The sequence below is a fragment of the Epinephelus fuscoguttatus genome, linkage group LG18 (assembly GCF_011397635.1).
Source record: "Epinephelus fuscoguttatus linkage group LG18, E.fuscoguttatus.final_Chr_v1".
NCBI lineage: Eukaryota > Metazoa > Chordata > Actinopteri > Perciformes > Serranidae > Epinephelus > Epinephelus fuscoguttatus.
In genome coordinates, this window is record NC_064769.1 from 23,197,043 (window position 1) to 23,223,935 (window position 26,893).

Consider the following 26,893-nt stretch of genomic DNA (forward strand, 5'->3'; position numbering starts at 1 on the left):
AATTGGATAAGACAAGACAAGATAAAGCTAAGCTAAAATATGATTGGATAAGATAAAAGAAGAGATAAGCCAAGCTAAGCTAAGTGAAACTAAGATAAGATAAGATAAGTTAAAATAAAATAGGATTGGATAAGAGATAAGCTAAGATAGGTTTAGCTAAGCTAAGATTGGATAAGATAAGATAGGACTGGATAAGAGATAAAATAAGATAAGCTATGCTAAGATCATTTAAGATAAGTGATAAGCTAAGATAGGGTTGGGTAGGATAATTTAAGACAATATAAGATAGGATATGAGACAAGATAATCTAAGATAAGCTAAGATAATACACAAGCTAAGCTAATTTAGGTTATAAAATTTGGATAAGATAAGAGATAAGCTAAGCTAACCTAAACTAAAATAAGATTGGATAACAGATAAACTTAGCTAAGCTTACCCAAGATAAGCTAAACTAAGCTCAGTTAAAATAAGCTAAGCTAGGCTAAGTTTAGATAAGATATGATAAGATAGGCAAAAGTAACAGAGCAGAGGCTTCCAGAGGGGTATTGCACAAAAGTAGAATAAAGAAATCCAGGATAACAGAGCAAGCGCGGCTTGACCTAGTCTGATCAGTGCATCTTGGCTTAATTGTTTGCACATTTGCTGAGCCAGGATGAAAAGGTGCAGTAAAAGTACAAAGTACTCTTCTCAAAAACGACTCGAGTATTAATTACTTTTAACTGATGGATGTTTTATTGTGTCGTCAATAGCAGGCATTCGATGCGATTCACCTGTATAAAATATCAAAAACAGCTCACCTTATACAGTGAAATTACTGCAATGATATGACTATTATGAGGCAAGAGTGTAAACACATGGCACACACATGAATACAAGGGGCTCACTGACTCCACAAGAGTCACAGCTTTCCAGTCAGCCCCAATTTATCCAACTATAATACTGTTTAAGGACCCCAATATGCAGGAATAATAAAATAGAATAGGCGAAATTACATAAATACCGCACGCAAAATAACCGCGTGGGTTTTGCACAAAACTGCAAGGGATTAGAGTGAAGTGGATGTGTCTGTAAAGGGGTAATGCTTATCATATGAAAACCTTTTCATTCAGGTATCTTGAAGTAAGAGAACAAGGGACCCCTTGCTTGTGCCCTGTTTTCCATGCTAAATGTTAGCCTAAATTTGGAGCACTATTTACCCCCCTTACCAACAAGCTAACATGACATGGTTAATTTTCATGGTTAATGTTTCATATAACATAGCGTCACTCTAGCACAAAATATAGGCCTGCTGAATGCAGGCCTGTGAGTATTAAATGACTACAGATTTAATTTATTGTAATGACGGTGGTTGTCCAAATATGAAGCTGAAACATTTCTAAGAATTGTAGCTCAATTATGCATGCACGCACGCGCACATGTTAGCTAGCTCCATCTAATTTTAATATCAGGCAAGCCAATGGCATTGACAATATCTGTGTAGACAAAGCATTCTTCAAATTTTGTTGTTCACTTTTAGATATTTTATGATGGTTGCTAACTCTAATGGGGCTAGTAAGACGTTTCCAGTTGATTTTTCTTGAGCATAGAATGAAATTACGGTCAGAGAGCCCAGACAAAAGATTAAAAGTTTTGCTAATCCTATCAGGTTTATTTGTGAATATGAAATCAATTGCTGTTTTAGTTGGTTATTCTTGTTGGACCTTGAATAACTTGAGAAAGGTTGTGGTTATCTGTTAGTTGCTTCAGTTTTTTCTGTCAGATTTATTGTCCCAATTAAAATTTAAATCACCTAAAAGAATAGTTTCCCTTTTAAAGTCAGAGCATTTTAGAATAGTTTGAAGTTGATCATAAAATGTATTTTTAGAGGAAGGAGGTCAGTACAGACATATCAAAGTAAAAGACATTTCAGGCGAAATAGTTATGTTGAGACCAATACATTCAATATCTATTTCTGCTGGCCATTCAATTAATTTACACTTTAGACAGTCGTTTACATAAACCAATAATCCACCCCCTCGTCCTATTCCCCTGTCTCTTCTAAACACATTACCAACCATAATACATGACAATACACAGCTCAGAGAAATGCTGCAGACAAAAAAAGAACTGGTAGGCAGGATGAAAACGTAAGTGATCCAACACCTCTAGAGGGTTTATTATTGTTAAATCATCACAACACAAATCTTTAGTGTTTGGATACATAGATGAGTTAAAAAAAGAGAACACATGTCTTTGGGCACAGATCATTAATATTCATTCACTTTTCATTACTACTTTATAAGCTGATCTGTTGACAGCACCATGGAGTACATCATCCACAGTTTAGTTTGTAGTCAGCTGTGACGTTGATGCATTTACAAAATACCAAAAAAAATATGTGCTGCAATTCTGTGGCTCCTCACTTCTTTGACTTCTTGTGTGTTTTAACCACGAGCCACCAGAACTGAATTGTCTCCTATATGATTTCTGAAACACAAGGCTACTTGCCTGTATGTGAATTCATGTGGTTTATCAAATGACACTCAAAGTATCTTTTCCTGCAGATCTTGCAAAGTTAAGGCTTCTCACCAGTGTGGGCTCTTCTTGTGTGGACTAACAAATGACAACTGCGTCTGAAATCCTTTCCACATGTCTTGCAAGTATACGGCTTCTCACCTGTGTGGATTCTCATGTGGACTGACAACTGATTACTGAATCTGAAGTTTTTTCTGCATGTCTCACAAGAATACGGCTTCTCTCCTGTGTGGATTCTTGCGTGAGCTTTCAAATCTGTTGTCCGAGAGAATCCTTTCCCACATGTGTTGCAAGAATGTAGTTTCTCACCTGTGTGGGTTTTCAGGTGTTGATTCAACTGAGCTCTATGTGTGAAAGATTTCCCACATGTCTCACATTTAAATGGCCTCTCACCTGTGTGGATTCTCATGTGGACTGACAAGGTACTATTCTGTCGAAAGTCTTTTCCACAGGTCTTGCAAGAATATGGCTTTTCACCTGTGTGGATTCTTGCATGAGCTTTTAAATCTGTTGTCCGAGAAAATCCTTTCCCACATGTGTTGCAAGAATATGGTTTCTCACCTGTGTGGGTTGTCAGGTGGTGTTTCAAATAAGTTCTCTGTGTAAAAGCTTTCCCACATGTTTCACATTTAAACGGCCTGTCGCCTGTGTGGACTCTCATGTGGACTAACAAACTAAAACTGCGTCCAAAATCTTTTCCACATGTGCTGCAAGAATACGGCTTCTCACCTGTGTGGGTTGTCAGGTGTTGTTTCAAGACAGCTCTCTGTGTGAAAGTCTTCCCACATGTCTCACATTTAAACAGCTTCTCTCCTGCGTGGATTTTAACGTGTTTATTCAAATACCACTTAAACTTGAAAGCTTTCCCACAAGTGTCACATTTAAAAGGTGTTTTACCTGTGTGAGTATTATGCTCAATCTCTGATAAGTTGGGGTTGTCTACACGCTTAGTGTGACTTCTGCGCTTGTGACGTCTATTCTGTTCTTCTGGCTCTGCTTCTCCTCTTGATGTTGAGTCTCCTTGCTCGTCTCCTTCCTCATCTTCACTCTCAGCTCCATGAGAGCTGTGACAGAGGAGCTGCTGCTCACTTTCCTCATCACTACGAGTCACTAGAAAGGTCTCAGTCTCCTGCTTCACTTCAAGCTGCTCTCCCTCCTGACTGCTGCACACTTCCTCCTCTTCCTCTTTAATCTGTGGAGGCTCTGGCTCCTCTTGGTCCACACTGGACTTCCTCTCTTCAATACAGAGCTGCTGCTCAGCGACAACCTCCTCCTCCTTACACACATCTTGCTGTGGGAGCTCTGGAGGGACACACAACAAAAGGGACACATACTACTCTGATGGCAAACAAGAAAATGCTCACATGGAAAAGTAACCTCACATATTTGACGACTTCGTCAACATTACACTGAATATATTTCTCTCTGTATTGTCGCGTCATACAATCTAACAATAAAACAAACTTATCATGGATAAATGTCCCTAATGCTTCCTGCAAGAAAGAAGAACATGCTCCACTGACTCCTTAACTCCACACTTGCTACAATTAGGGTTGCAAAATTTCAGGAATTTTCAAAGTTGGAAACTTTCCCTGGGAATTACCTGGAATATATGGGATTAAACCAGAAATTTACAAAATTGAAGGTTTATTCCCATAACAGGGAACTTAAATGTAGTTGGGGAAAATATATTGTGGAATAATCTTGGCTCAAACAACCAGATTTAATGCAAGCACACTTGAATATCTATGCTATTCCGCAATCACATGCACAGAGCACACTGCTTCCTGCAGGGCTATTGAGGCCACACCCTCTACATTTTTTTTGTTTCCCTTTATTTATTGTGTTGTTTTTCTATTTGTAAACCCTATGCAGCAATTTTTCCCTTCATCCAAACCAAATTTCTCCCAAGGGAGACCAATAAATTAACCTTAACCTTACATGCACTGTGAAATTCCTCCATCACATGCACTGATGATTTCTACAACCCTGGAGTACTGAGGCCACAAAACTATTAATGCCACATATTTGAGCTTGCGGACTACATAAAGCCAAGCACGTTTAGATAATATTATGGGGTAAATATACTTGATCTATGGTGATTATGTTTAATTTGCAAATATTAAATGAAAATGTATTCATACAGTAGCTAGCTAGCTGATAGTTTAAGTGCCAAATGTAAGCTAGCTAGCACCATTTAATTGACCATTTAAGAGGCTAGCTTAATGTGGTGCTAGCTACTTCATATGTGATGCTGTTTCTTCTGCCTCCTGCAAGACGGTTGTCTGTAGCCATACAAGGATTTATGCATCAATCGTAAAATATTTTGAAGAGCATTCCAGTTGTTTAGCTAACTATGTATCTGTTCATGCCATTGCATTCGTGTTTTTAAAAGCTTTTCGTTGTCTTATTTTACAGAAAAATGCCAGATTTGCCATCCAAAGTGTGGAAGCATTTCACACAAGCTAATGTTGAAGGAAAGTCTTTGTGTATGTGTAAATATTGTGCACAGAAATACCTGAAGAATGCGACAAAAATGAAGCAGCATATTGCAAAGTGCCAAAAATATCCTCATCATTCCTCATATTTATGATTGGATATGATACAGTTTGTTGAAATTATTCCCAATTTCCAGTTAATTCCAATAATTCCCATGTTTCCAATTTGGAATATTCCAAAATTCCCCAGCTTAACTGCCCATGGAAAGTTTCTGGAAATTTACCGGAAATTTCCCACCTCTTTGAGACCCCAGCTACAATGACCAATTGGATGTTTTCCTAATACAAGAAGTGTACTATTCAAGTAGCTGTGACCTGTTCTTAATCTGCTGATAGTCACTTGCTCTTTCCTGTTGTCTCCCCTATTTTAACCCCCGTACTTTGTTTTAAACTTCATGTAAGTGTCTTTCTTTTGTCGCACTATCTCACTTCTGACAGTGGAGTGTCTGTTTGTCTTTGTTCCACTTACAGTTGTTGGCATTTTATGATACATTGTGTAACACCAGCTTCAGGGCTGTAACCAGCTGTCTCAATGTCATTTGTTTTACAAAAAGGCGACAGTAACAGAGCAGAGGATTCCTGCTGTATTTAAACTAAGCATGGGAGCTGCTGTGTTGGGTTGACAGTTATCAACATCACCAACCATAATACATGACAATACACAGCTCAGAGAAATGCTGCAGACAAAAAAAGAACTGGTAGGCAGGATGAAAACGTAAGTGATCCAACACCTCTAGAGGGTTTATTATTGTTAAATCATCACAATACAAATCTTTAGTGTTTGGATACATAGATGAGTTAAAAAAAAGAGAACACATGTCTTTGGGCACAGATCATTAATATTCATTCACTTTTCATTACTACTTTATAAGCTGATCTGTTGACAGCACCATGGAGTACATCATCTACAGTTTAGCTTGTAGTCAGCTGTGGCGTTGATGCATTTACAAAATACCAAAAAATACCAAATTAAATGTAGCAGACAAAAAAAGACAGGTCTCCAGTTAGCATGACGTGTCAAGAGGTGTTTTAAGTGTGTTTTTCAATGTGCTATTATTCTATGGCTCCTCACTTCTCTGAGTTCCTGTGAATTTAAACCATGAGCCATAAGAACTGAATTGTCTCCTATACGTTTTCTGAAATACAAGGCTACTTGCCTGTATGTGATTTCATGTGCCTTGTTAAATGGGACCCCTTAAAGTATCTTTTCCCGCAGATCTTGCAAATGTATGGCTTCTTGCCGGTGTGGGCTCTTCTTCTGTGGATTAACAAGGTACTGCTCTGTCCAAAATCTTTTCCACATGTTTTGCAAGAATACGGCTTCTGACCTGTGTGTGTTGTCAGGTGTTGTTTCAAGACAGGTCTATGCATGAAAGCTTTCCCACGTCTCACATTTAAACGGCTTCTCTCCTGTGTGGGTTCTCATGTGGCAAACCAAGTGACTCTTACATCGGAAATCTTTTCCACATGTGTTGCAACAGTACGGCTTCTCACCTGTGTGGACTCTTTTATGAGTGTTCAGAGTTGACATAAGACTGAATGTTTTCCCACATGTTTTGCAACAATACGGCTTCTCACCTGTGTGGACTCTGTTATGAACATTTAGAGCTGACATATAACTGAATGTTTTCCCACATGTTTTGCAACAATACGGCTTCTCACCTGTGTGGACTCTGTTATGAACATTTAGAGCTGACATATGACTGAATGCTTTCCCACATGTTTTGCAACAATACGGCTTCTCACCTGTGTGGATTCTTTCATGAGCATTCAGAGTTGACATTTGATTGAATGTTTTCCCACATGTTTTGCAACAATACGGCTTCTCACCTGTGTGGACTCTGTTATGAACATTTAGAGCTGACATATGACTGAATGCTTTCCCACATGTTTCGCAACAATACGGCTTCTCACCTGTGTGGATTCTTTCATGAGCATTCAGAGTTGACATTTGATTGAATGTTTTCCCACATGTTTTGCAACAATACGGCTTCTCACCTGTGTGGACTCTGTTATGAACATTCAGAGTTGACATAAGACTGAATGTTTTCCCACATGTGTTACAACAATACGGCTTCTCTCCTGTGTGGATTCTCAGGTGTGAATTAAAATGACACTTAAACTTGAAAGCTTTCCCACAAGTGTCACATTTAAAAGGTGTTTTACCTGTGTGAGTATTATGATCAATCTCTGATAAGTTGGGGTTGTCTACACGCTTAGTGTGACTTCTGCGCTTGTGACGTCGACTCTGTTCTTCTGGCTCTGCTTCTCCTCTTGATGTTGAGTCTCCTTGCTCGTCTCCTTCCTCATCTTCACTCTCAGCTCCATGAGAGCTGTGACAGAGGAGCTGCTGCTCACTTTCCTCATCACTACGAGTCACTAGAAAGGTCTCAGTCTCCTGCTTCACTTCAAGCTGCTCTCCTCCTGACTGCTGCACACTTCCTCCTCTTCCTCTTTAATCTGTGGAGGCTCTGGCTCCTCTTGGTCCACACTGGAGCTCCTCTCCTCAATACAGAGCTGCTGCTCAGCGACAACCTCCTCCTCCTTACACACATCTTGCTGTGGAGCTCTGGAGGACACACAACAAAAGGAACACATACTACTCTGATGGAAAACAAGAAAATGCTCACATGCCACCTGGTTTTATAAATATTAGTCTTCTCTTTTGTGGGATTAAAATAATAAAGTGCTACTCACCTGTCCTGTATAACCTTACTTCCGGTTTCCAAGCTATATCCAACAGTCTGCGCTGACGGTGGATCTCTTTCTCGTACTCGACGATAGTTTTCTCAAAAACTCCCAATATTTCTTCAGCAGCAGCAGTTAGTCTCTCGCTGACAAACCCTCTCAAATACTCAACTGTAGACATTGTTGCTTCATCACAATTACAGTCACTCCAACTTTTCCTCATGGACAAACCTGCTTAAATTCCCTCGCAACTGGTGCGTTTAAATTGTTTACTTCCGCCGGATGTTACACTGATAAGTTCCGACTGTGGGGCGTATGTTATTTTTTTCGTTCCCCCTTTAATTGTTTAAAACGAAACCAGCATCAGTGCAGAGACGAGTTTTCCGAATATAATTTGTTGAACTCAGCAGAGGAACTGTCGCCACTTAATTTTATGTCCCCATCAAATCCTTAACGTGTAAACTACACAAAGTAGTCAAGGTGTCTCAACTTTGAGCAGTTTTTGACAGCCACCCTCAAATTATTTAGAGATGGAATTTATGGCTCTTTGAAGGAAGTCGGATCTTAGAGGTCCGTTGCTTTCAAAGAGCCATTCAAAAGACCAGCTCATTTTTACATTTATTTATTTTAAGAAGCCAGCCTGGGGGTAACTCATTTTATCCTGGAAATAATCACTGGGAGGAATGATGGGGTGAGATTTGGATCAGAATAATTCAAACTCGGATATCTGAGTTTGTATTATTATGAAATAGGCCTATTGATTATAACTTCATTTGACGTGTGGAATAGATTTTAAAGTCTGATCTGGATTCATTGTAAATATTCCACAAGGTGGCGCCATATCCCTCTGCTTTGACAGTGAGCTCAAAGGATTTACCCTTTGTATAAAGTGTGTGTGTGTGTGTGTGTGTGTGTGTGTGTGTGTGTGTGTGTGTGTGTGTGTAAATAAAGCTACCTTGAAATAAAAGAAATCTTTTTCTGGCAAATACTGCACTTTGCCTTACTGTCTGTCTCAAGAGAAAAGTGCATCCAAATGCTGCTCCGTTTCCTTTGGGTCATTTTGTCCAAACGACGACTGACTGTTCTCCCCCTTCTAGAGACTGCTGCTGGACTGACTGAGGCAGAGGCACTCACGTTTAGTTTTTTTTGGTAGTGAGGCACTGACGTGAAGGCAGTTTGCACAGCTCAGATGAGGTCATGCGATATTTGTATATCAAATAAGCACCGCATGTGTACTCTGCTGCGCTCCTCCCCTTGTGCCTGTTCTCCGTCTCACTCAGTGGAGGAGCAAAGGAGGAGCTTGTGTGTGCATCTGTGTGAAACACAGCCATAAAAACAACAACAACAACAACAAAAAAAACGAACGGCTCCCAACTGCGACTCGGTTCCCATTGTTCATGTTAATGAGCCGTTCAAAAGATCCCGTTCGTTCGTGACTGTCACAACTCTAATTTACATACAAGTTTCATGACCATAAACTCATCAACGTGACCAGCCAATACAATATACAATTAAGAGAAACTAGTCCATACCCATTGAGTACAGCATACCGTACCATGACTTAGTCATACCAAAAATTAGAAGAAAAAAAAAAACAGTCGGCCACAGGGGGAGCCACAGCGATCGGTCGCATTTTAGCTATTTTGAAGCATTTTTCTGTTGTTATAGCGCCACCCCGTTGCCAATTAGAGTTAAATTTCTCCAGTCACCTTGAGGCGTCCTGTTCTACATATCTACCAAGTTTAGTAAAAATCAATATGGCGGTTAGGCCTAGATAAGAAATTAGCTCTCTAGCGCCCCCATTTTGTTTGATGGGGTCAATAATGGAGGGGTCCCCTCAGATTATGTGTGGTCATGAGCCATCAAAGTTGCGTGGTGATCGGTGAAACCCTTGAGATGTTATACACCTTTATGTGATGAGCCACACCCTCCGCAATATTCATTGCCTTACAGAAGCTCAGTTTTTGCCAAGAGGGAACTTTAGATATTGGTCCCTAGATTATGTTCACCGAGTTTCATGCAGATCGGTCAAACTTCCTAGGAAGAGATCGATTTTGAGTGTTTTTAAAAAAATTCGAAATGGCGGAAAATCTATATAACCGGAAGTTATGGGTTCTTGAGGCAAATTTGTTCCTCATGAGGAGAGGCATCTCTGTGCAAAGTTTCATGTCTCTACGACATACGGGGCATGAGATATGCCCATTCAAAGTTTGCAATTTCAATCGGATGCTATAGCGCCCCCCTTTGGCCAATTCATGTAATATTGCTTCATCCACATCCTCCCATGACCCTCTACCACTGTGCCAAATTTCACATGGATTGACCAAGTCAGTGAGGAGAAAAACATCGAACAGAGACACACACACACACGCACACACAGACAGAGTTTGAGTCATGCAGCTGCTGCAAACATAAATAGATGAACGAATAAGTACAATTTTAAAAAGGAGGGAAAAGGACTCACCATAAGATGAAGACATAATTGATCCAACACTAGAGGGTTTGTTAATTGAAATCATCAACGTACAAAGCTTTTCTAACTCTCAGACCTGGAGACACTGTGCTGGAAAAACCTGATTCACTTTTTCATCACGCCCAAACAGATGTTTAAACAAAGTGTCACCCAGCTATGCTGCTGGAAGGAATGTGGAGAAATCATGGTTGACCATGTCCATATTTTCTGGTCTTGTCCTTCTGTTCAGATTCTCTGAAAGCAATTAGCAACAATCATTTCGAAAAATTTGATTTCAAGATAGGAGATAAGATAAAATTGGATAAGACAAAACAAGACAAGACAAGATATAAGCTAAGCTTAGATATGATAGGATAAGATAAGAGAAGAGATAAACCAAGCTAAGCTAAGTGAAACTAAGATCAGATCAGATCAGATCAGATAAGATAAGCAACAGTAACAGAGCAGAGACTTCCTGCTGTAGTTAAACTAAGCATAGGAGCTGTTGTGTTGGGTTGTCATTTACCCCCCTGACTGAATTTAAGGTCCTCATCAAAACCTCAAAGCTGGAAATTTTATTTAACTCCAGTACTGTGCTCATGACAATGTGTGAAACACTTGTTATGGAGTGTCTTAACTGCTCAAAATTAAGACACTTGTTATGGAGTGTCTTAATTTTGAGCAGTTTTTGACACCCATTTGCAAATTAGGGGTTTTATGCAAACAGAGTTATCAACATTACCAACCATAATACATGACAATACACAGCTCAGAGAAATGCTGCAGACAAAAAAAGAACTGGTAGGCAGGATGAAAACGTAAGTGATCCAACACCTCTAGAGGGTTTATTATTGTTAAATCATCACAACACAAAGCTTTAGTGTTTGGATACATAGATGAGTTAAAAAAGAGAACACATGTCTTTGGGCACAGATCATTAATATTCATTCACTTTTCATTACTACTGTATAAGCTGATCTGTTGACAGCACCATGGAGTACATCATCCACAGTTTAGTTTGTAGTCAGCTCTGGCGTTGATGCATTTACAAAACACCAAAAAAAAAAAAAAAATCAAAATAAATGTAGCAGACAAAAAAAGACAGGTCTCCAGTTAGCATGAGGTGTCAAGAGGTGTTTTAAGTGTGTTTTTCAACATGCTATTATTCTGTGGCTCCTCACTTCCCTGAGTTCCTGTGAATTTAAACCATGAGCCATAAGAACTGAATTGTCTCCTATATGTTTTCTGAAATACAAGGCTACTTGCCTGTATGTGATTTCATGTGCTTTGTTAAATGGGACCCCGTAAAGTATCTTTTCCTGCAGATCTTGCAAAGTTATGGCATCTTGCCAGTGTGGGCTCTTCTTGTGTGGACTAACAAGGCACTGCTCTGTCCAAAATCTTTTCCACATGTTTTGCAAGAATACGGCTTCTCACCTGTGTGAACTCTCATGTGGACTAACAAATGATAACTGTGTCCAAAATCTTTTCCACATGTTTTGCAAGAATACAGCTTCTCACCTGTGTTGATTTTTGCATGAGCTTTCAAATCTGCTGTCCGAGAGAATGCTTTCCCACATGTGCTGCAAGAATATGTCTTCTTATTTGTGTGGGTTGTCAGGTGTTGTTTCAAGACAGGTCTGTGCATGAAAGCTTTCCCACATGTCTCACATTTAAATGGCTTCTCTCCTGTGTGAGTTCTCATGTGGAAAATCAAGTGACTCTTATATCGGAAATCTTTTCCACATGTGTTGCAACAATATGGCTTCTCACCTGTGTGCACTCTTTTATGAACGTTCAGAGATGACAAAAGACTGAATGTTTTCCCACATGTGTTACAACAAAATGGCTTCTCTCCTGTGTGGATTCTCAGGTGTCTATCAAATTGAGACTTAAACTTGAAAGCTTTCCCACAAGTGTCACATTTAAAAGGTGTTTTACCTGTGTGAGTATTATGATCAGTCTCTGATAAGTTGGGGTTGTCTACACGCTTAGTGTGACGTCGACTCTGTTGTTCTGTCTCTGCTTCTCCACTTGATGTTGAGTCTCCTTGCTCGTCTCCTTCCTCATCTTCACTCTCAGCTCCATGAGAGCTGTGACAGAGGAGCTGCTGCTCACTTTCCTCATCACTACGAGTCACTAGAAAGGTCTCAGTCTCCTGCTTCACTTCAAGCTGCTCTCCTCCTGACTGCTGCACACTTCCTCCTCTTCCTCTTTAATCTGTGGAGGCTCTGGCTCCTCTTGGTCCACACTGGAGCTCCTCTCCTCAATACAGAGCTGCTGCTCAGCGACAACCTCCTCCTCCTTACACACATCTTGCTGTGGGAGCTCTGGAGGGACACACAACAAAAGGAACACATACTACTCTGATGGCAAACAAGAAAATGCTCACATGCCACCTGGTTTTATAAATATTAGTCTTCTCTTTTGTGGTATTAAAATAATAAAGTGCTACTCACCTGTCCTGTATAACCTTACTTCCGGTTTCCAAGCTATATCCAACAGTCTGCGCTGACGGTCGATCTCTTTCTCGTACTCGACGATAGTTTTCTCAAAAACTCCCAATATTTCTTCAGCAGCAGCAGTTAGTCTCTCGCTGACAAACCCTCTCAAATACTCAACTGAAGACATTGTTGCTTCGTCACAATTACAGTCACTCCAACTTTTCCTCACGGACAGACCTGCTTAAATTCCCTCGCAACTGGTGCATTTAAATCGTTTACTTCCGCTGGTGTTACACTGATAAGTTCCGACTGTGGGACGTATGTTGTTTTTTTTTGTTCCCCCTTTAATTGTTTAAAACGAAACCAGCATCAGTGCAGAGACGAGTTGTCCGAATATAATTTGTTGAACTCAGCAGAGGAACTGTCGCCACTTAACTTCATGTCCCCATCAAATCTTTAACGTGTAAACTACACAAAGTAGTCAAGGTGTCTCAACTTTGAGCAGTTTTTGAAACCTACTCGCAAATTACGACATTTACATACAAGTTTCATGACAATAAACTCATCAATATGACCAGCCAATACAATATACAATTAAGAGAAATGCAGCTGCTGCAAACATAAATGAATAAATACCATTTTAAAAACGAGGGAAAAGGCTCGCTCTAAGATGAAAACATTATTGATCCGGCACTAGAGGGTTTGTTAATTGAAATCATCAACATACAAAGCTTTTCTAACTCTCAGACCTGGAGACACTGTGCTGGAAAAACCTGATTCACTTTTTCATCACGCCCAAACAGATGTTTAAACAAAGTGTCACCCAGCTATGCTGCTGGAAGGAATGTGGAGAAATCATGGTTGACCATGTCCATATTTTCTGGTCTTGTCCTTCTGTTCAGATTCTCTGAAAGCAATTAGCAACAATCATTTCGAAAAATTTGATTTCAAGATAGGAGATAAGATAAAATTGGATAAGACAAAACAAGACAAGATATAAGATAAGCTAAGCTAAGCTAAGATAAGGTAAGATGAGCAAAGTTAAACTAAAAAAGGATTGGATAAGAGATAAGCTAAGATAGGTTTAGCTAAGATAAGATTGGATAACAGATAAACTGAGCTAGGCTTACCCAAGCTAAGCTAAACTAAGCTCAGATAAGATAAACTAAGATAAGCTAAACTAAGCTAAGATAAGATAAGATAGGCAACAGTAACAGAGCAGAGGCTTCCTGCTGTAGTTAAACTAAGCATAGGAGCTGTTGTGTTGGGTTGTCATTTGCCCCCCTGACTGAATTTAAGGTCCTCATCAAAACGTCAAAGGTGGAAATTTCATTTAACTCCAGTACTGTGCTTAAGCTAGCAAGTTTAGATAAGATATGATAAGATAGGCAAAAGTAACATGACAGCACAGCTCAGAGAAATGCTGCAGACAAAAAAAGAACTGGTAGGCAGGATGAAAACGTAAGTGATCCAACACCTCTAGAGGGTTTATTATTGTTAAATCATCACAGTACAAAGCTTTAGTGTTTGGATACATAGATGAGTTAAAAAAAGAGAACACATGTCTTTGGGCACAGATCATTAATATTCATTCACTTTTCATTACTACTGCATAAGCTGATCTGTTGACAGCACCATGGAGTACATCATCTACAGTTTAGTTTGTAGTCAGCTGTGGCGTTGATGCATTTACAAAATACCAGAAAAAATGTATCAAATTATATGTGGGAGACAAAAAAAGACAGGTCTCCAGTTGGCATGAGGTCTCAAGAAGTTTTTCGAGTATGTTTTTCAATGTGCTGCAATTCTGTGGCTCCTCACTTCTTTGACTTCTTGTGTGTTTTAACCACGAGCCACCAGAACTGAATCGTCTCCAATATGATTTTTGAAATACTTGCCTGTATGTGATTTCATGTGGTTTATCAAATGAGCAGAGGCGGAAAGAGTACTGAAAATTTGTACTCAAGTATAAGTACTGTTACATTGCTTAAATTGTACTCAGTTACAAGTAAAAGTACTGGGCCCGTATTCACAAAGATTCTCAGAGTCCTCTCAGAGAGCTCCTAACTTAGCCTAAAAATTCCTTGCAAGGAATCTTAGCTTAAGAGTGATTCAGGAAGTTTCTGAGAGCAACTCTGAGCAAGGAGGGGACAGAAACTTTTATCTTAGTGAGGAGGTGTGGTTGGCCCCACTGCTAGGTGTGATGCAGTCTTCTAAAAGCTGTGATTGGTTGTTACAAAGAGGAAAAAAGAAAAGAAAAAAAAAGAAAAACAAATGCTCTCCTAGTCATGAATGGACAGTGAAATCAACCGATCATAGAACTTGGACTGTATTAAGAAATGTGTAATCGTGAAAATAATTTTATGTCATGATGCCAGCTGTCAGCAATTACTGTGATTGCTGGCCTCCTTGTAAAAAGCGGTTTGATTTGGCAGAATGACCAAAGCAATGAATGAAATGGAGAAAAAAAGAATGAAAAAGCTGAACTGGACAAAAGAGCAGTGCCTGCTGTTGGCACAGCTCGTGGAGGAGAACACCGGAGTTTTATGAGGGAAATTCGGTCCCGGGATCACGGCACAGGGAAAGAGGCAGTATTATCTTATCTTATTTTAGATTATCTTGTCTCATATCTTATCCTATCTTATATTCTCTTAAATTATCCTATCCAACCCTAACTTAGCTTATCTCTTATCTTAAATGATCTTGGCATAGCTTATCTTATCCTATCTCTTATCCAGTCCTATCTTATCTTATCCAATCTTAGTTTAGCTAAACCTATCCTAGCTTATCTCGTATCTCTTATCTTATACAATCTTATGTTGGCTTAGCTTATCTCTTATCCAGTCTAATCGTATCTTATCTTACCTTATCTTATCTTGTCCAATCTTATCTCAATTTAGCTTAGCTTGTCCCTTATCTTATCTCATCGTATCTCATCTTAATTAATCCAATCATACCTAATCCAATCTTATCTCTTGTCTTAAAACACACAGTTTTTGAAATGATTGTTGAGTGTGAGAAGCGCTGGTACGTGCTGCAATCCAAAGCGGGTGTTATTGCGTTACTACGCTGGGTGGGAAACATAAGCTCATCCCTGATGAGGTCAACCACAAACATTATCTCTGCACGATCAAGCCGTAGCATCTTATTAAATCACTGTCATTCAATATACGGAGAATATCTCTCCTTCCTCTCTGTCTTTCCGCCATCTTCTCTGTTTAAGACACTCTTAGGTTCTCCTCCCTCCTCTTAACAGTTTTTCACCTTAGGAGCTCTCTTAAGGCCTAAGATGCTTTGTGAATAACTTTTATCATACCAAGGGAAAATTCTAAGAAAAATCTTAAAATTCGAGGAATTCTAAGATTTTTCCTTTGAATGACATCACTAAGAGCAACTTTTAGTCTTAGAATTCTTTGTGAATAACCTGTTGGAAAAATCTGTTTTTCTAAACTTCCTCAAAATAATAAGAATATTTGTGCCTTGTTTCAGAAAGAAATTGTATCTATTCCAAATATCATGTTTTACTGGAACCGATTTTTTTATTAGTTCTTAAATGTCTTAACAGTCTTGGGCCTTCTTATTTATCTGACCTGCTTTTACCATATCAACCCTCGCGGACCCTGAGGTCCTCCGGCACCGGCCTTTTAACCATACCACAAGTTAGGACTAAAACACACGGGGAGGCGGCATTTAATTATTATGGCCCCCGATTGTGGAACAGCCTGCCGGAGAACCTCAGAGCTGCAGAGACTGTTGATGTTTTTAAAAAGAGGCTCAAGACTCATCTTTTTAATCAGGCTTTTAACTGATCTCTTTATTTATCTATTTTAAATTCCTCTTATAACCGATTTATCCATCTATTATCTATTTTTTATTTATTTTTTATATTCTTACCCTTCCTCTTTTTACGTTCTTATCTCATTTAACCTTTATCTTTTGTTATTTTAGTTAGCCTATAGGTTTTAGTTTTGATGCATTTTATGTCTCTGTTTTAGATGATTCTTACCTAGCTACTAACTCAATTTTATGAGCTAAATAGCTTTTTGTTGGGTGGAAGGGTTGGGTTTTCTCTTTTCTTTTTGTTTTCTGTTTTGGGTCTTTGTTGTTTTTAATCTCTGTGAGGCACTTTGTGTTACTGTTGTATGAAAAGTGCCATATAAATAAAGTTGATTTGATTTGATTTGATTTGTAGACAGCATTGACTGGAAAAAAGTTTGGATGATTCCTCACATATACCTTATAGTGAACAAGGTGAAAGAAGCGTCGTTCAGAATAATTCACAGATATTACCCTGTGTGAATGTGTTTAGTGAATGTGATTTTTGCATTGCGTTTTGGATTATGTCAGAAAATAAGCTCTGTGGCTAACACAAGTTTATGATACTTACAGGTTTTGTGCATCGAGATAATCTTCACACATTTGAAGCTTAAATGCGATCGCCAGAAGTAAAAAGCTAACATTAGGGTTTAACGGACTACATGACTACTCCACGGTCGCATGACTCTTGACGTCACCGCCACTGAGCTTTCAACTGATTTTGGCCGCTTTATTTTAAAAACATTGTATAATGGGGAAATCGGACTGTTCAAGCTAAATAAGAAGCTGTAATGTCGGACTGCCAGCACTCTCGCCTGTTCGGGGGTGATGACGTTTAATGTCCCCGACAGGGTTTGTAGTCGTATTGAGCAACTTGTTAGCAACCGCCTTTTTTACAACACGTAAAAGCTTCAAAATTCACAAGTAGGGTATTTATGAACGTGTTTTATGTCGTAGAACAAAACCTGAATCTCGCTTAAGCTTTTGTTAACCACAGACCTTATTTGAGGCATTTTACCAAAATCCCATTCAAAAAACATATTGACTTTTAGATGAGAGAACCGGAAGTGCTAAAAGCACTAACGGAGTTCCGGGTTTACTGGCACACTCTATACGGGCCCTGGGGCCGTATTTATCAAGTGTCTTAGAGTGCCATTTTAGTCTTAAGTGCTGTGAATTTGTGAAATTTAGTCCTACTCTCAAACTTAAGAATAAAAGCTATTTATCAACCTTCTCAAGTCTAAGAATCACGCCTACTCCCCCAGATATTTAAGAGACCTCCAGAGGTGTCCTAAGTGGTTAGGAGTTGCCAGTAGAGGATGGCACTGAGGCGAGAGAGACGTGTGCGAATGTTCCGGGAGCAGAAGGATGTCTTGGCTTTGTTTGATGACGAGCAGCTAATCAAACGGTATTGTTTGGACAAAGCAGGTATTATTATTGTCACAGATTTAATATGGGACATCATCTCATCAGTAACATCATGCAGCAGAGCTTTCATGGCAGAATTAAAGGTCATCACAATGCTTCGATATCTTGCCACTGGAAAAATGCAGCAGTGTAACGCTTATTATTTGGGGCCATCACAACCGTCAATTAGCAGAATTGTGATGGAAACAATAATGGCCCTTACTGCTCCTCAGCTCATCATGCATTTCATTGACTTCCCAGCTACACCGATGAGGGAGGAGATGGAGATGCGAGCGTCCCTAGCAACATCCATCCATCTGATGGTATCTCTTCTTCTCTCCAGTTTGGTTTTCTTGATTCCATGTTGGTTTCAGCTTGGTAGACTGTGGCTGCAGTATATAGAGCCATACCGCAAACAAGTTGCCTAATTAATGAATTGGAAAGATAAGGAAACATTTATTTTTGATTCATTGCCAATGCATATTATATGTTTTGTATTATTTGTAGATTATTGTCAAAATATACACTCCCATTGTCCATTTAACTATTCACTGAGATATTTCTAAGATATTTATATATTCTTAGATAAGGAATTCCCTTCAGTGATTGGTCATTTCTATGGACTTGGAAGTGTCACCTAAAATTCCGTTTATGGCACATAGTACTGTTGTGATTCAGCTCTGAGACCGACACTTATCACAATTTTTTTAGTCATAAGTCGACTCTTAGCAGTGCTCTTAGGAGTAATTCTAAGAAGCTTGATAAATACGGGCCCTGATGTTTAAAAAATACTTAAGTAAAAGTACAAAGTACTCTTCTCAAAAACTAATCAGAGTATTAATTACTTTTAACCTTATACAGTGAAATTACTGCAATGATATGCCTATTATGAGGCAAGAGTGTAAACACATGGCACACACATGAATACAAGGGGCTCACTGACTCCACAAGAGTCACAGCTTTCCAGTCAGCTCCAAATTATCCAACTGTAATACTGTTTAAGGACCCCAATATGCAGGAATAATAAAATAGAATAGGCAAAATACATAAATACCGCACGCAAAATAACCGCGTGGGTTTTGCACAAAACTGCAGGGATTGGAGTGAAGTGGATGTGTCTGTAAAGGGGTAACGCTTATCATACGAAAACATTTTCATTCAGGTATCTTGAAGTAAGAGAACAAGGGACCCCTTGCTTGTGCCCTGTTTTCCATGCTAAATGTTAGCCTAAATTTGGAGCACTATTTACCCCCCTTACCGACAAGCTAACATGACATGGTTAATTTTCATGGTTAATGTTTCATATGACATAGCGTCACTCTAGCACAAAATATAGGCCTGCTGAATGCAGGCCTGTGAGTATTAAATGACTACAGATTTAATTTATTGTAATGACGGTGGTTGTCCAAATATTAAGCAAGAACATTTCTAAGAATTGTAGCTCAATTATGCATGCACGCACGCGCACACGTTAGCTAGCTCCGTCTTATTTTAATATCCGGCAAACCAATGGCAGTGACAATATCTGTGCAGACTTATCTTAGCCAAACTAATAACCAGTGCTTAGTTTGTAAAATTAGAAGTAGGGGAACACTTTGGGCCTCTCAGAGAGCAGTGTTCCCCCAGTCCCAAAAGTGGGGGAACACTTTTTTAAGCGGCACCCGAGCCGCCTCACTGCGCGACTCCGAATGGAATGGTTGTGACATCTGTAGTCATGGTACCAAAATTGGGACCCACTGTACGATACCAGTGAAAGTATCACAGTTCTGAGTAGTATCACAATACCACAGCAAAAATGAGGCAGATGTGCCTTTTGTCATTTATAATAAGATAAATCACTTTTCTATAATACATCATTGATATTTCAATGGAATAAATTACTTATTGACTTATTCATACTTCAAAAACAGCATCAATAAGTGATTAACATAGGGGGGATCAAAATAAAATAAATAAATAAAATAAAAATCAACCAGCCACTCTTCTCCCCTGACAAGTAAAGAACAGTCCCTTCATAAGTAAAGAACAGTCCCTAAGTGCGGTGAAGAGAAATGTGAACGGCTCGTTTCTCCTCTGACACGCCACATACCTATGTGCCGCCACGGCTCGGTTGTCCAGGTACTAATGGGCAGTCATGACGCCAACGAAAGAGGAAATTACAGGACCTGCAGTCGGACTTCTCTGTCGCCAGTAAATGCTCCGCTGTGTAGGTATTTTACCGCCAGACACCTGTGCCTGCTGCAGTGGAGTTGTCCTTTCCTTAGGTCATAGATTAATTGGCGTGGTCGCGATCGGACAGCCTTATTGGCTACAAAGATGCAGATGAAAGGTTTGAATATTAATTCAAATTGTGGGCGTACTCAGTAGCGACTTATGATTTTAAAAGTAGCGAAGTAGATTACATGGTGTAAATTGTACTCAAGTATGAGTAAAATTACACACTTGAAAAAAACACTCATAAAAGTACAAGTACCCAAAAAATCTACTTAATTACAGTAACGTGAGTATTTGTAATTCGTTACTTCCACCCCTGCAAATAAGACTCATCAAAGTAGCTTTTCCCACAGTTCTTGCAAAGGTACGGCTTCTCGCCGGTGTGGGCTCTTCTAATGTGGACTAACAATTGACAACTGCGTCTGAATGTTTGTCCACATGTCTTGCAAGAATACGGCTTCTCACCTGTGTGGATTCTCATGCGGACTAACAAGGTACTATTCTGTCGAAAATCTTTTCCACAGGTCTCGCAAGAATATGGTCTCTCATCTGTGTGGATTCTTGCATGAGCTTTCAGATCTGTTGTCCAGAAGAATCCTTTCCCACATGTGCTGCAAGAATACGGCTTCTCACCTGTGTGGGTTGTCAGGTGGTGATTCAAGACAGCTCTATGTGTGAAATCTTTCCCACATGTCTCACATTTAAACTGATTCTCTCCTGTGTGGATTTTCATGTGGCCAATCAAGTGGCTCTTACAAAGAAAATCTTTCCACAGGTTTTGCAACAATACGGTTTCTCACCTGTGTGGATTCTCAGGTGTCTATCAAATTGAGACTGAAACTTGAAAGCTTTCCCACAAGTGTCACATTTAAAAGGTGTTTTACCTGTGTGAGTATTATGATCAATCTCTGATAAGTTGGGGTTGTCTACACGCTTAGTGTGACTTCTGCGCTTGTGACGTCGACTCTGTTGTTCTGGCTCTGCTTCTCCTCTTGATGTTGAGTCTCCTTGCTCGTCTCCTTCCTCATCTTCACTCTCAGCTCCATGAGAGCTGTGACAGAGGAGCTGCTGCTCACTTTCCTCATCACTACGAGTCACTAGAAAGGTCTCAGTCTCCTGCTTCACTTCAAGCTGCTCTCCCTCCTGACTGCTGCACACTTCCTCCTCTTCCTCTTTAATCTGTGGAGGCTCTGGCTCCTCTTGGTCCACACTGGACTTCCTCTCCTCAATACAGAGCTGCTGCTCAGCGACAACCTCCTCCTCCTTACACACATCTTGCTGTGGGAGCTCTGGAGGGACACACAACAAAAGGAACACATACTACTCTGATGGAAAACAAGAAAATGCTCACATGCCACCTGGTTTTATAAATATTAGTCTTCTCTTTTGTGGGATTAAAATAATAAAGTGCTACTCACCTGTCCTGTATAACCTTACTTCCGGTTTCCAAGCTATATCCAACAGTCTGCGCTGACGGTCGATCTCTTTCTCGTACTCGACGATAGTTTTCTCAAAAACTCCCAATATTTCTTCAGCAGCAGCAGTTAGTCTCTCGCTGACAAACCCTCTCAAATACTCAACTGAAGACATTGTTGCTTCATCACAATTACAGTCACAATGTAAGAAACATAACTGAAGGAAAGTAAAGTGTATGAAAAATTCAAGGTTAAGGTTCGTTGCTTTGAAACGTGTTATTTTTGGACAACATGCTCATTCCTGCGCATAGTTACTTTATACAGCGCATTCAAGAGTTTTATAGAGTTAAAATGTGTATTTTGTTTGTTTCTATTACTGTTAGAGGATTGAAAAATATTGTTAAACGCATGGCTATTTTTTTATTTTGTAAAGAACAAAAGGCAAATTGTGTTTTTTTTTGTTTTTTTTTTTTTTTTTTACAAGAGACTCACTCAGGAACAGCAGATGAAAAATTATGGAAACAGCAATGGGGAGACGAAATTTTGTTTTCTCATGGGACTACGCACTCAGCAGGTGTTATGGTGTTATTTAATAGATTACCAGGCAAGATAACTGAACATAAAAGTGATATGGGTGGACATTGGCTTATGATGGTAGCAGAGATACGTGACCAAAGATTCATCTTAACATGTGTTTATGGATATAATAACAGAACAAACAAACCATGATGGAAAGTTTAGGATTAGTCATAAAGGAGTGGAAAATTAAGTATCAGACAGAAAAGGTTATTATTGGTGGAGATTTTAATATAGCTCCGAATTCCTGGATGAATCAAATACCTCATAGAGGTCAGCAACGTGAATATGATGATGTTTTAACCAATTTATGTACAACTACAAACACAGTTGACTATTGGAGAATATCTAACCCCACCACCTTAAAGTATACGTGGAACAGTGCTTCAGATAATTCTCGATATTCAAGATTAGATTACTGTCTTATTTCTCAGATGTTATGCAGGGATGTAACAGAGTGTGAGATTTCAGCATCCCCTCTTACTAAAGATGTCAAATTAAGGGAGGAAAGAAATTTTCATGAAAACCAGAGGTTATGAAAAAAACCCTAAATCATTGGCTTATAAGAGATCTATCAATTTTTGGCCGAAACATATTATCTAAAGCAGAGGGCATATCGAAATTGGTTTATCCATGCCAATCTTTGTATGTTAATTCTCAAAACATTAAGAAAGTGAACTCCATAATATACAATTTTATATGGAGAAATAAAACACATTATATTAAAAAGTCACATTTGGTTAAAGATACTAATAAAGGAGGTTTAAAAACACTAGATTTAGAATCAATGGTAGGGATGTTTCGAGTAAATTGGATAAAAACCTTTCTGTCACAAACTGAATCTATCTGGTTTCATATCCCTAAAAATATATTTAAAAAAGTAGGAGGGTTTGAATTTTTGTTACACTGTGATTTTGAAGTCACAAAATTACCAATGAAATTGTCAAAATTTCATGAACAAGTGTTGAGATACTGGAAAATGATATTTGTCCACAACTTTTGTCCACATAGCTCCACCTTGTGGAACAATAGAACAATTACATCAAATAGAAAAACCTTATTCAATCAAAAATGGTGTGATAAGAAAATAATTTTTGCTGCTGACCTGTTGGATGAACATGATTCAATCTTACAGCTCAGCTCTTTAAATGAAAAATTCAACATGCAGTGCTCTTATAGGGAATACAGCAAAATATGTAAAGCTATTCCAGTTCCACTAATACAGTTGATAAAAAAAACTATCTCTCATTCCAATGTACAGATAGTCCTGCCAGATTTAAAAATTGATCAAATGCTAATTACTGATAAAAAAATGCAATGATAAAATAATACGAAAGGTGTTCATGCAGAACCTTTTTTATGGTCATACAAGGGCAACAAACATTAGAATGAGAGGAAGTAATCTAAAAATTGTAAAGAATTTTACGAAATATCTGAAATGGCCAATCACCCCAAAAGCCAAAGAATTGCAATTTAAAATTATTAATGGCTATTATCCAGCTGCAGAAACATTAAAGAAAAGATTTGGATTTGAGGTTGAGCCATGTTGTTTTTGTAATGCGGATTGTGAAACTACTGAACATCTTTTTTTACTCTTGTTCAGTGACATCACATTTTTGGCAGGATGTTTTTGACTGGTTAGGTAATAAAATAGAAAATATCACACCAATTGATGAACATCAGATTCTTTTATATAAAGATAATCTTACCAAAGAATTTTCAGAACTGGCCAATATTATTATAATTTTGGGCAAATATCATATCCATTCATGCAAATGGGAAAATAAACCGCCCTCAATAGTTTGGTTTAAAAACGAACTAAATAAATATTTTTCCTCCTTGAAGCTGTTAAATCTATACATGCCTATTTGTAAATTCAGTGAAATTGCAACGAAATATTTGGTTTTTTGAAGTCTAATATGAATTAAGTGCCTTGTTTTCTTCTTTTCCTTTTTTGTTTTATTTTAGTATCTTTTTATGTTTACAGCCTTGTTGATTTTATTTATAATGGGAATATCCTTGTATTGTAACAAGAATGCACGTTCCTATCGAGAGCTTTTGTATATTATAGAAATGTAAATAAAGTTTACCAAAAAAAAAAAAAGAAGCACAAAAAAAGCCAATTACAGTCACTCCAACTTTTCCTCACGGACAAACCTACTTAAATTCCCTCGCGACCGGTATGTTTCTGTTTACTTCCGCTAGTGTTACACCATTAAGTTCCGACAGTAGAGCGTCTATTGTCCTTTCTTCTGTTCCGCCTCTAATTGTCGGCCTTTTTGCAGAACATGGTTTTATTGCAGAGACGAGTTGTCTCATTATCATTTGTGTGAACTCAGCACAGGAACTGTTGTCACTTAATTTTTTGTCCTCATCAAATCAAAGTGGAAAATGTGTAAAATACACAAAGTAGTCAAGGTGTCTCAACTTTGAGCACTTTTTGACACCTGCTCGCAAATTATTATTATAAGTTTTATGACAATAAACTCATCAACATGACCAGCCAATACAATATGCGATTAGGAGGAATGCCACTGCTGCAAACATAAATGAATAAAACATTCAATTTTAAAAAGGAGGGAAAAGGACTCGCTGTAAGATGAAAACATTGATCCAACACTAGAGGGTTTGTTAATTGAAATCATCAACATACAAAGCTTTTCTAACTCTCAGACCTGGAGACACTGTGCTGGAAAAAGATAAGAGACAATCTAAGCTAACCTAAGCTAAGATAAGATTGGATAACAGATAAACTGAGTTAAGCTTACCCAAGCTAAGCTAAACTAAGCTAAGCTAAGCTAAGCTAAAATAAGCTAAGCTAAGCTAAGCTAGGATAAGATATGATAAGATAGGCAACAGTAACAGAGCAGAGGCTTCCTGCTGTAGTTAAACTAAGCACAGGAGCTGTTGTGTTGTCATTTACCCCCCTGACTGAATTTAAGGTCCTCATCAAAACCTCAAAGGTGGAAATTTTATTTAACTCCAGTACTGTGCTCATGACAATGTGTGAAACACTTGTTACGGAGTGTCTTAATTTTGAGCAGTTTTGACAACCATTTGCAAATTAGGGGTTTTATGCAAATAGAGTTACCAACATTACCAACCATAATACATGACAATACACAGCTCAGAGAAATGTTGCAGACAAAAAAAGAACTGGTAGGCAGGATGAAAACGTAAGTGATCCAACACCTCTAGAGGGTTTATTATTGTTAAATCATCACAACACAAAGCTTTAGTGTTTGGATACATAGATGAGTTAAAAAAGAGAACACATGTCTTTGGGCACAGATCATTAATATTCATTCACTTTTCATTACTACTGCATAAGCTGATCTGTTGACAGCACCATGGAGTACATCATCCACAGTTTAGTTTGTAGTCAGCTGTGGCGTTGATGCATTTACAAAATACCAAAAAAATATCAAATTAAAGATCACACACACAAAAAAAGACAAGACCCGAGATGGCAAGTGGTGTTAGGAGGTTTTTCAAGTGTGTTTTTCAACATGCTATTATTCTGTGGCTCCTCACTTCTCTGAGTTCCTGTGAATTTAAACCATGAGCCATGAGAACTGAATTGTCTCCTATATGTTTTCTGAAATACAAGGCTACTTGCCTGTATGTGATTTCATGTGGTTTATCAAATGAGACTCATCAAAGTATCTTTTCCCGCAGATCTTGCAAAGGTACAGATTCTTACTGGTGCAGGCTCTTCTCGTGTGGGCCAACAAATTACAACTGCGTCTGAACTCCTTTCCACATGTCTTGCAAGAATATGGCTTCTCACCTGTGTGGATTCTCATGTGGAGTAACAATTGATAACTGCATCTGAAATCCTTTCCACATGTCTTGCAAGAATACGGCTTCTCACCTGTGTGGATTCTCATGTGGACTAACAAGGCATTATTCCGTCGAAAATCTTTTCCACAGGTCTTGCAAGAATATGGTCTCTCACCTGTGTGGATTCTTGCATGAGCTTTCAAATCATTTGTCCGAGTGAATCCTTTCCCACATGTCTCACATTTAAACGGCCTCTCTCCTGTGTGGATTCTCAGGTGTGGTTTAAAATGACACTTAAACTTGAAACTTTTCCCACAAGTGTCACATTTAAAAGGTGTTTTACCTGTGTGAGTATTATGATCAGTCTCTGATAAGTTGGGGTTGTCTACACGCTTAGTGTGACTTCTGCGCTTGTGATGTTGACTCTGTTGTTCTGGCTCTGCTTCTCCACTTGATGTTGAGTCTCCTTGCTCGTCTCCTTCCTCATCTTCACTCTCAGCTCCATGAGAGCTGTGACAGAGGAGCTGCTGCTCACTTTCCTCATCACTACGAGTCACTAGAAAGGTCTCAGTCTCCTGCTTCACTTCAAGCTGCTCTGCCTCCTGACTGTTGCACACTTCCTCCTCTTCCTCTTTAATCTGTGGAGGCTCTGGCTCCTCTTGGTCCACACTGGAGCTCCTCTCCTCAATACAGAGCTGCTGCTCAGCGACAACCTCCTCCTCCTTACACACATCTTGCTGTGGGAGCTCTGGAGGGACACACAACAAAAGGAACACATACTACTCTGATGGAAAACAAGAAAATGCTCACATGCGACCTGGTTTTATAAATATTAGTCTTCTCTTTTGTGGTATTAAAATAATAAAGTGATACTCACCTGTCCTGTATAACCTTACTTCCGGTTTCCAAACTATATCCAACAGTCTGCGCTGACGGTCGATCTCTTTCTCGTACTCGACGATAGTTTTCTCAAAAACTCCCAATATTTCTTCAGCAGCAGCAGTTAGTCTCTCGCTGACAAACCCTCTCAAATACTCAACTGAAGACATTGTTGCTTTGTCACAATTACAGTCACTCCAACCTTTC

General features: G+C 38.9%; 2 protein-coding genes and 1 pseudogene across 2 annotated transcripts; all 3 read right to left on the reverse strand.

Annotated features, from left to right (window-relative positions):
* The window catches only part of LOC125878551 (uncharacterized), a 69,638-nt pseudogene that overhangs the window by 39,156 nt on the left and 3,589 nt on the right, over window positions 1-26,893 (reverse strand).
* Window positions 1,830-26,893, reverse strand: LOC125905666 (zinc finger and SCAN domain-containing protein 2-like). The gene is made up of 3 exons (XM_049603804.1): window positions 26,685-26,893; window positions 25,217-26,555; window positions 1,830-2,142 (listed from the first exon to the last, which is right to left on the reverse strand). Exons 1-2 carry the CDS (start codon window positions 26,854-26,856, stop codon window positions 25,636-25,638), a joined length of 1,092 nt encoding a protein of 363 aa, XP_049459761.1. The 5' UTR covers window positions 26,857-26,893; the 3' UTR covers window positions 1,830-2,142; window positions 25,217-25,635.
* On the reverse strand, window positions 6,230-7,187 carry LOC125905670 (zinc finger protein 879-like). The gene has a single exon (XM_049603808.1). The coding sequence runs from the start codon at window positions 7,045-7,047 to the stop codon at window positions 6,376-6,378; it is 672 nt and encodes a 223-aa protein (XP_049459765.1). The 5' UTR covers window positions 7,048-7,187; the 3' UTR covers window positions 6,230-6,375.

Excerpts from the sequence above, each read along its gene's own strand:
- LOC125905670 (XM_049603808.1), bottom strand. The coding sequence starts at position 7,047 with ATGTCAACTCTGAATGTTCATAACAGAGTCCACACAGGTGAGAAGCCG.
- LOC125905666 (XM_049603804.1), bottom strand. The coding sequence starts at position 26,856 with ATGTCTTCAGTTGAGTATTTGAGAGGGTTTGTCAGCGAGAGACTAACT. Across the intron at positions 26,556-26,684 it reads AGTAAGGTTATACAGGACAG|AGCTCCCACAGCAAGATGTG; the intron begins GTGAGTATCACT and ends GTGTCCCTCCAG.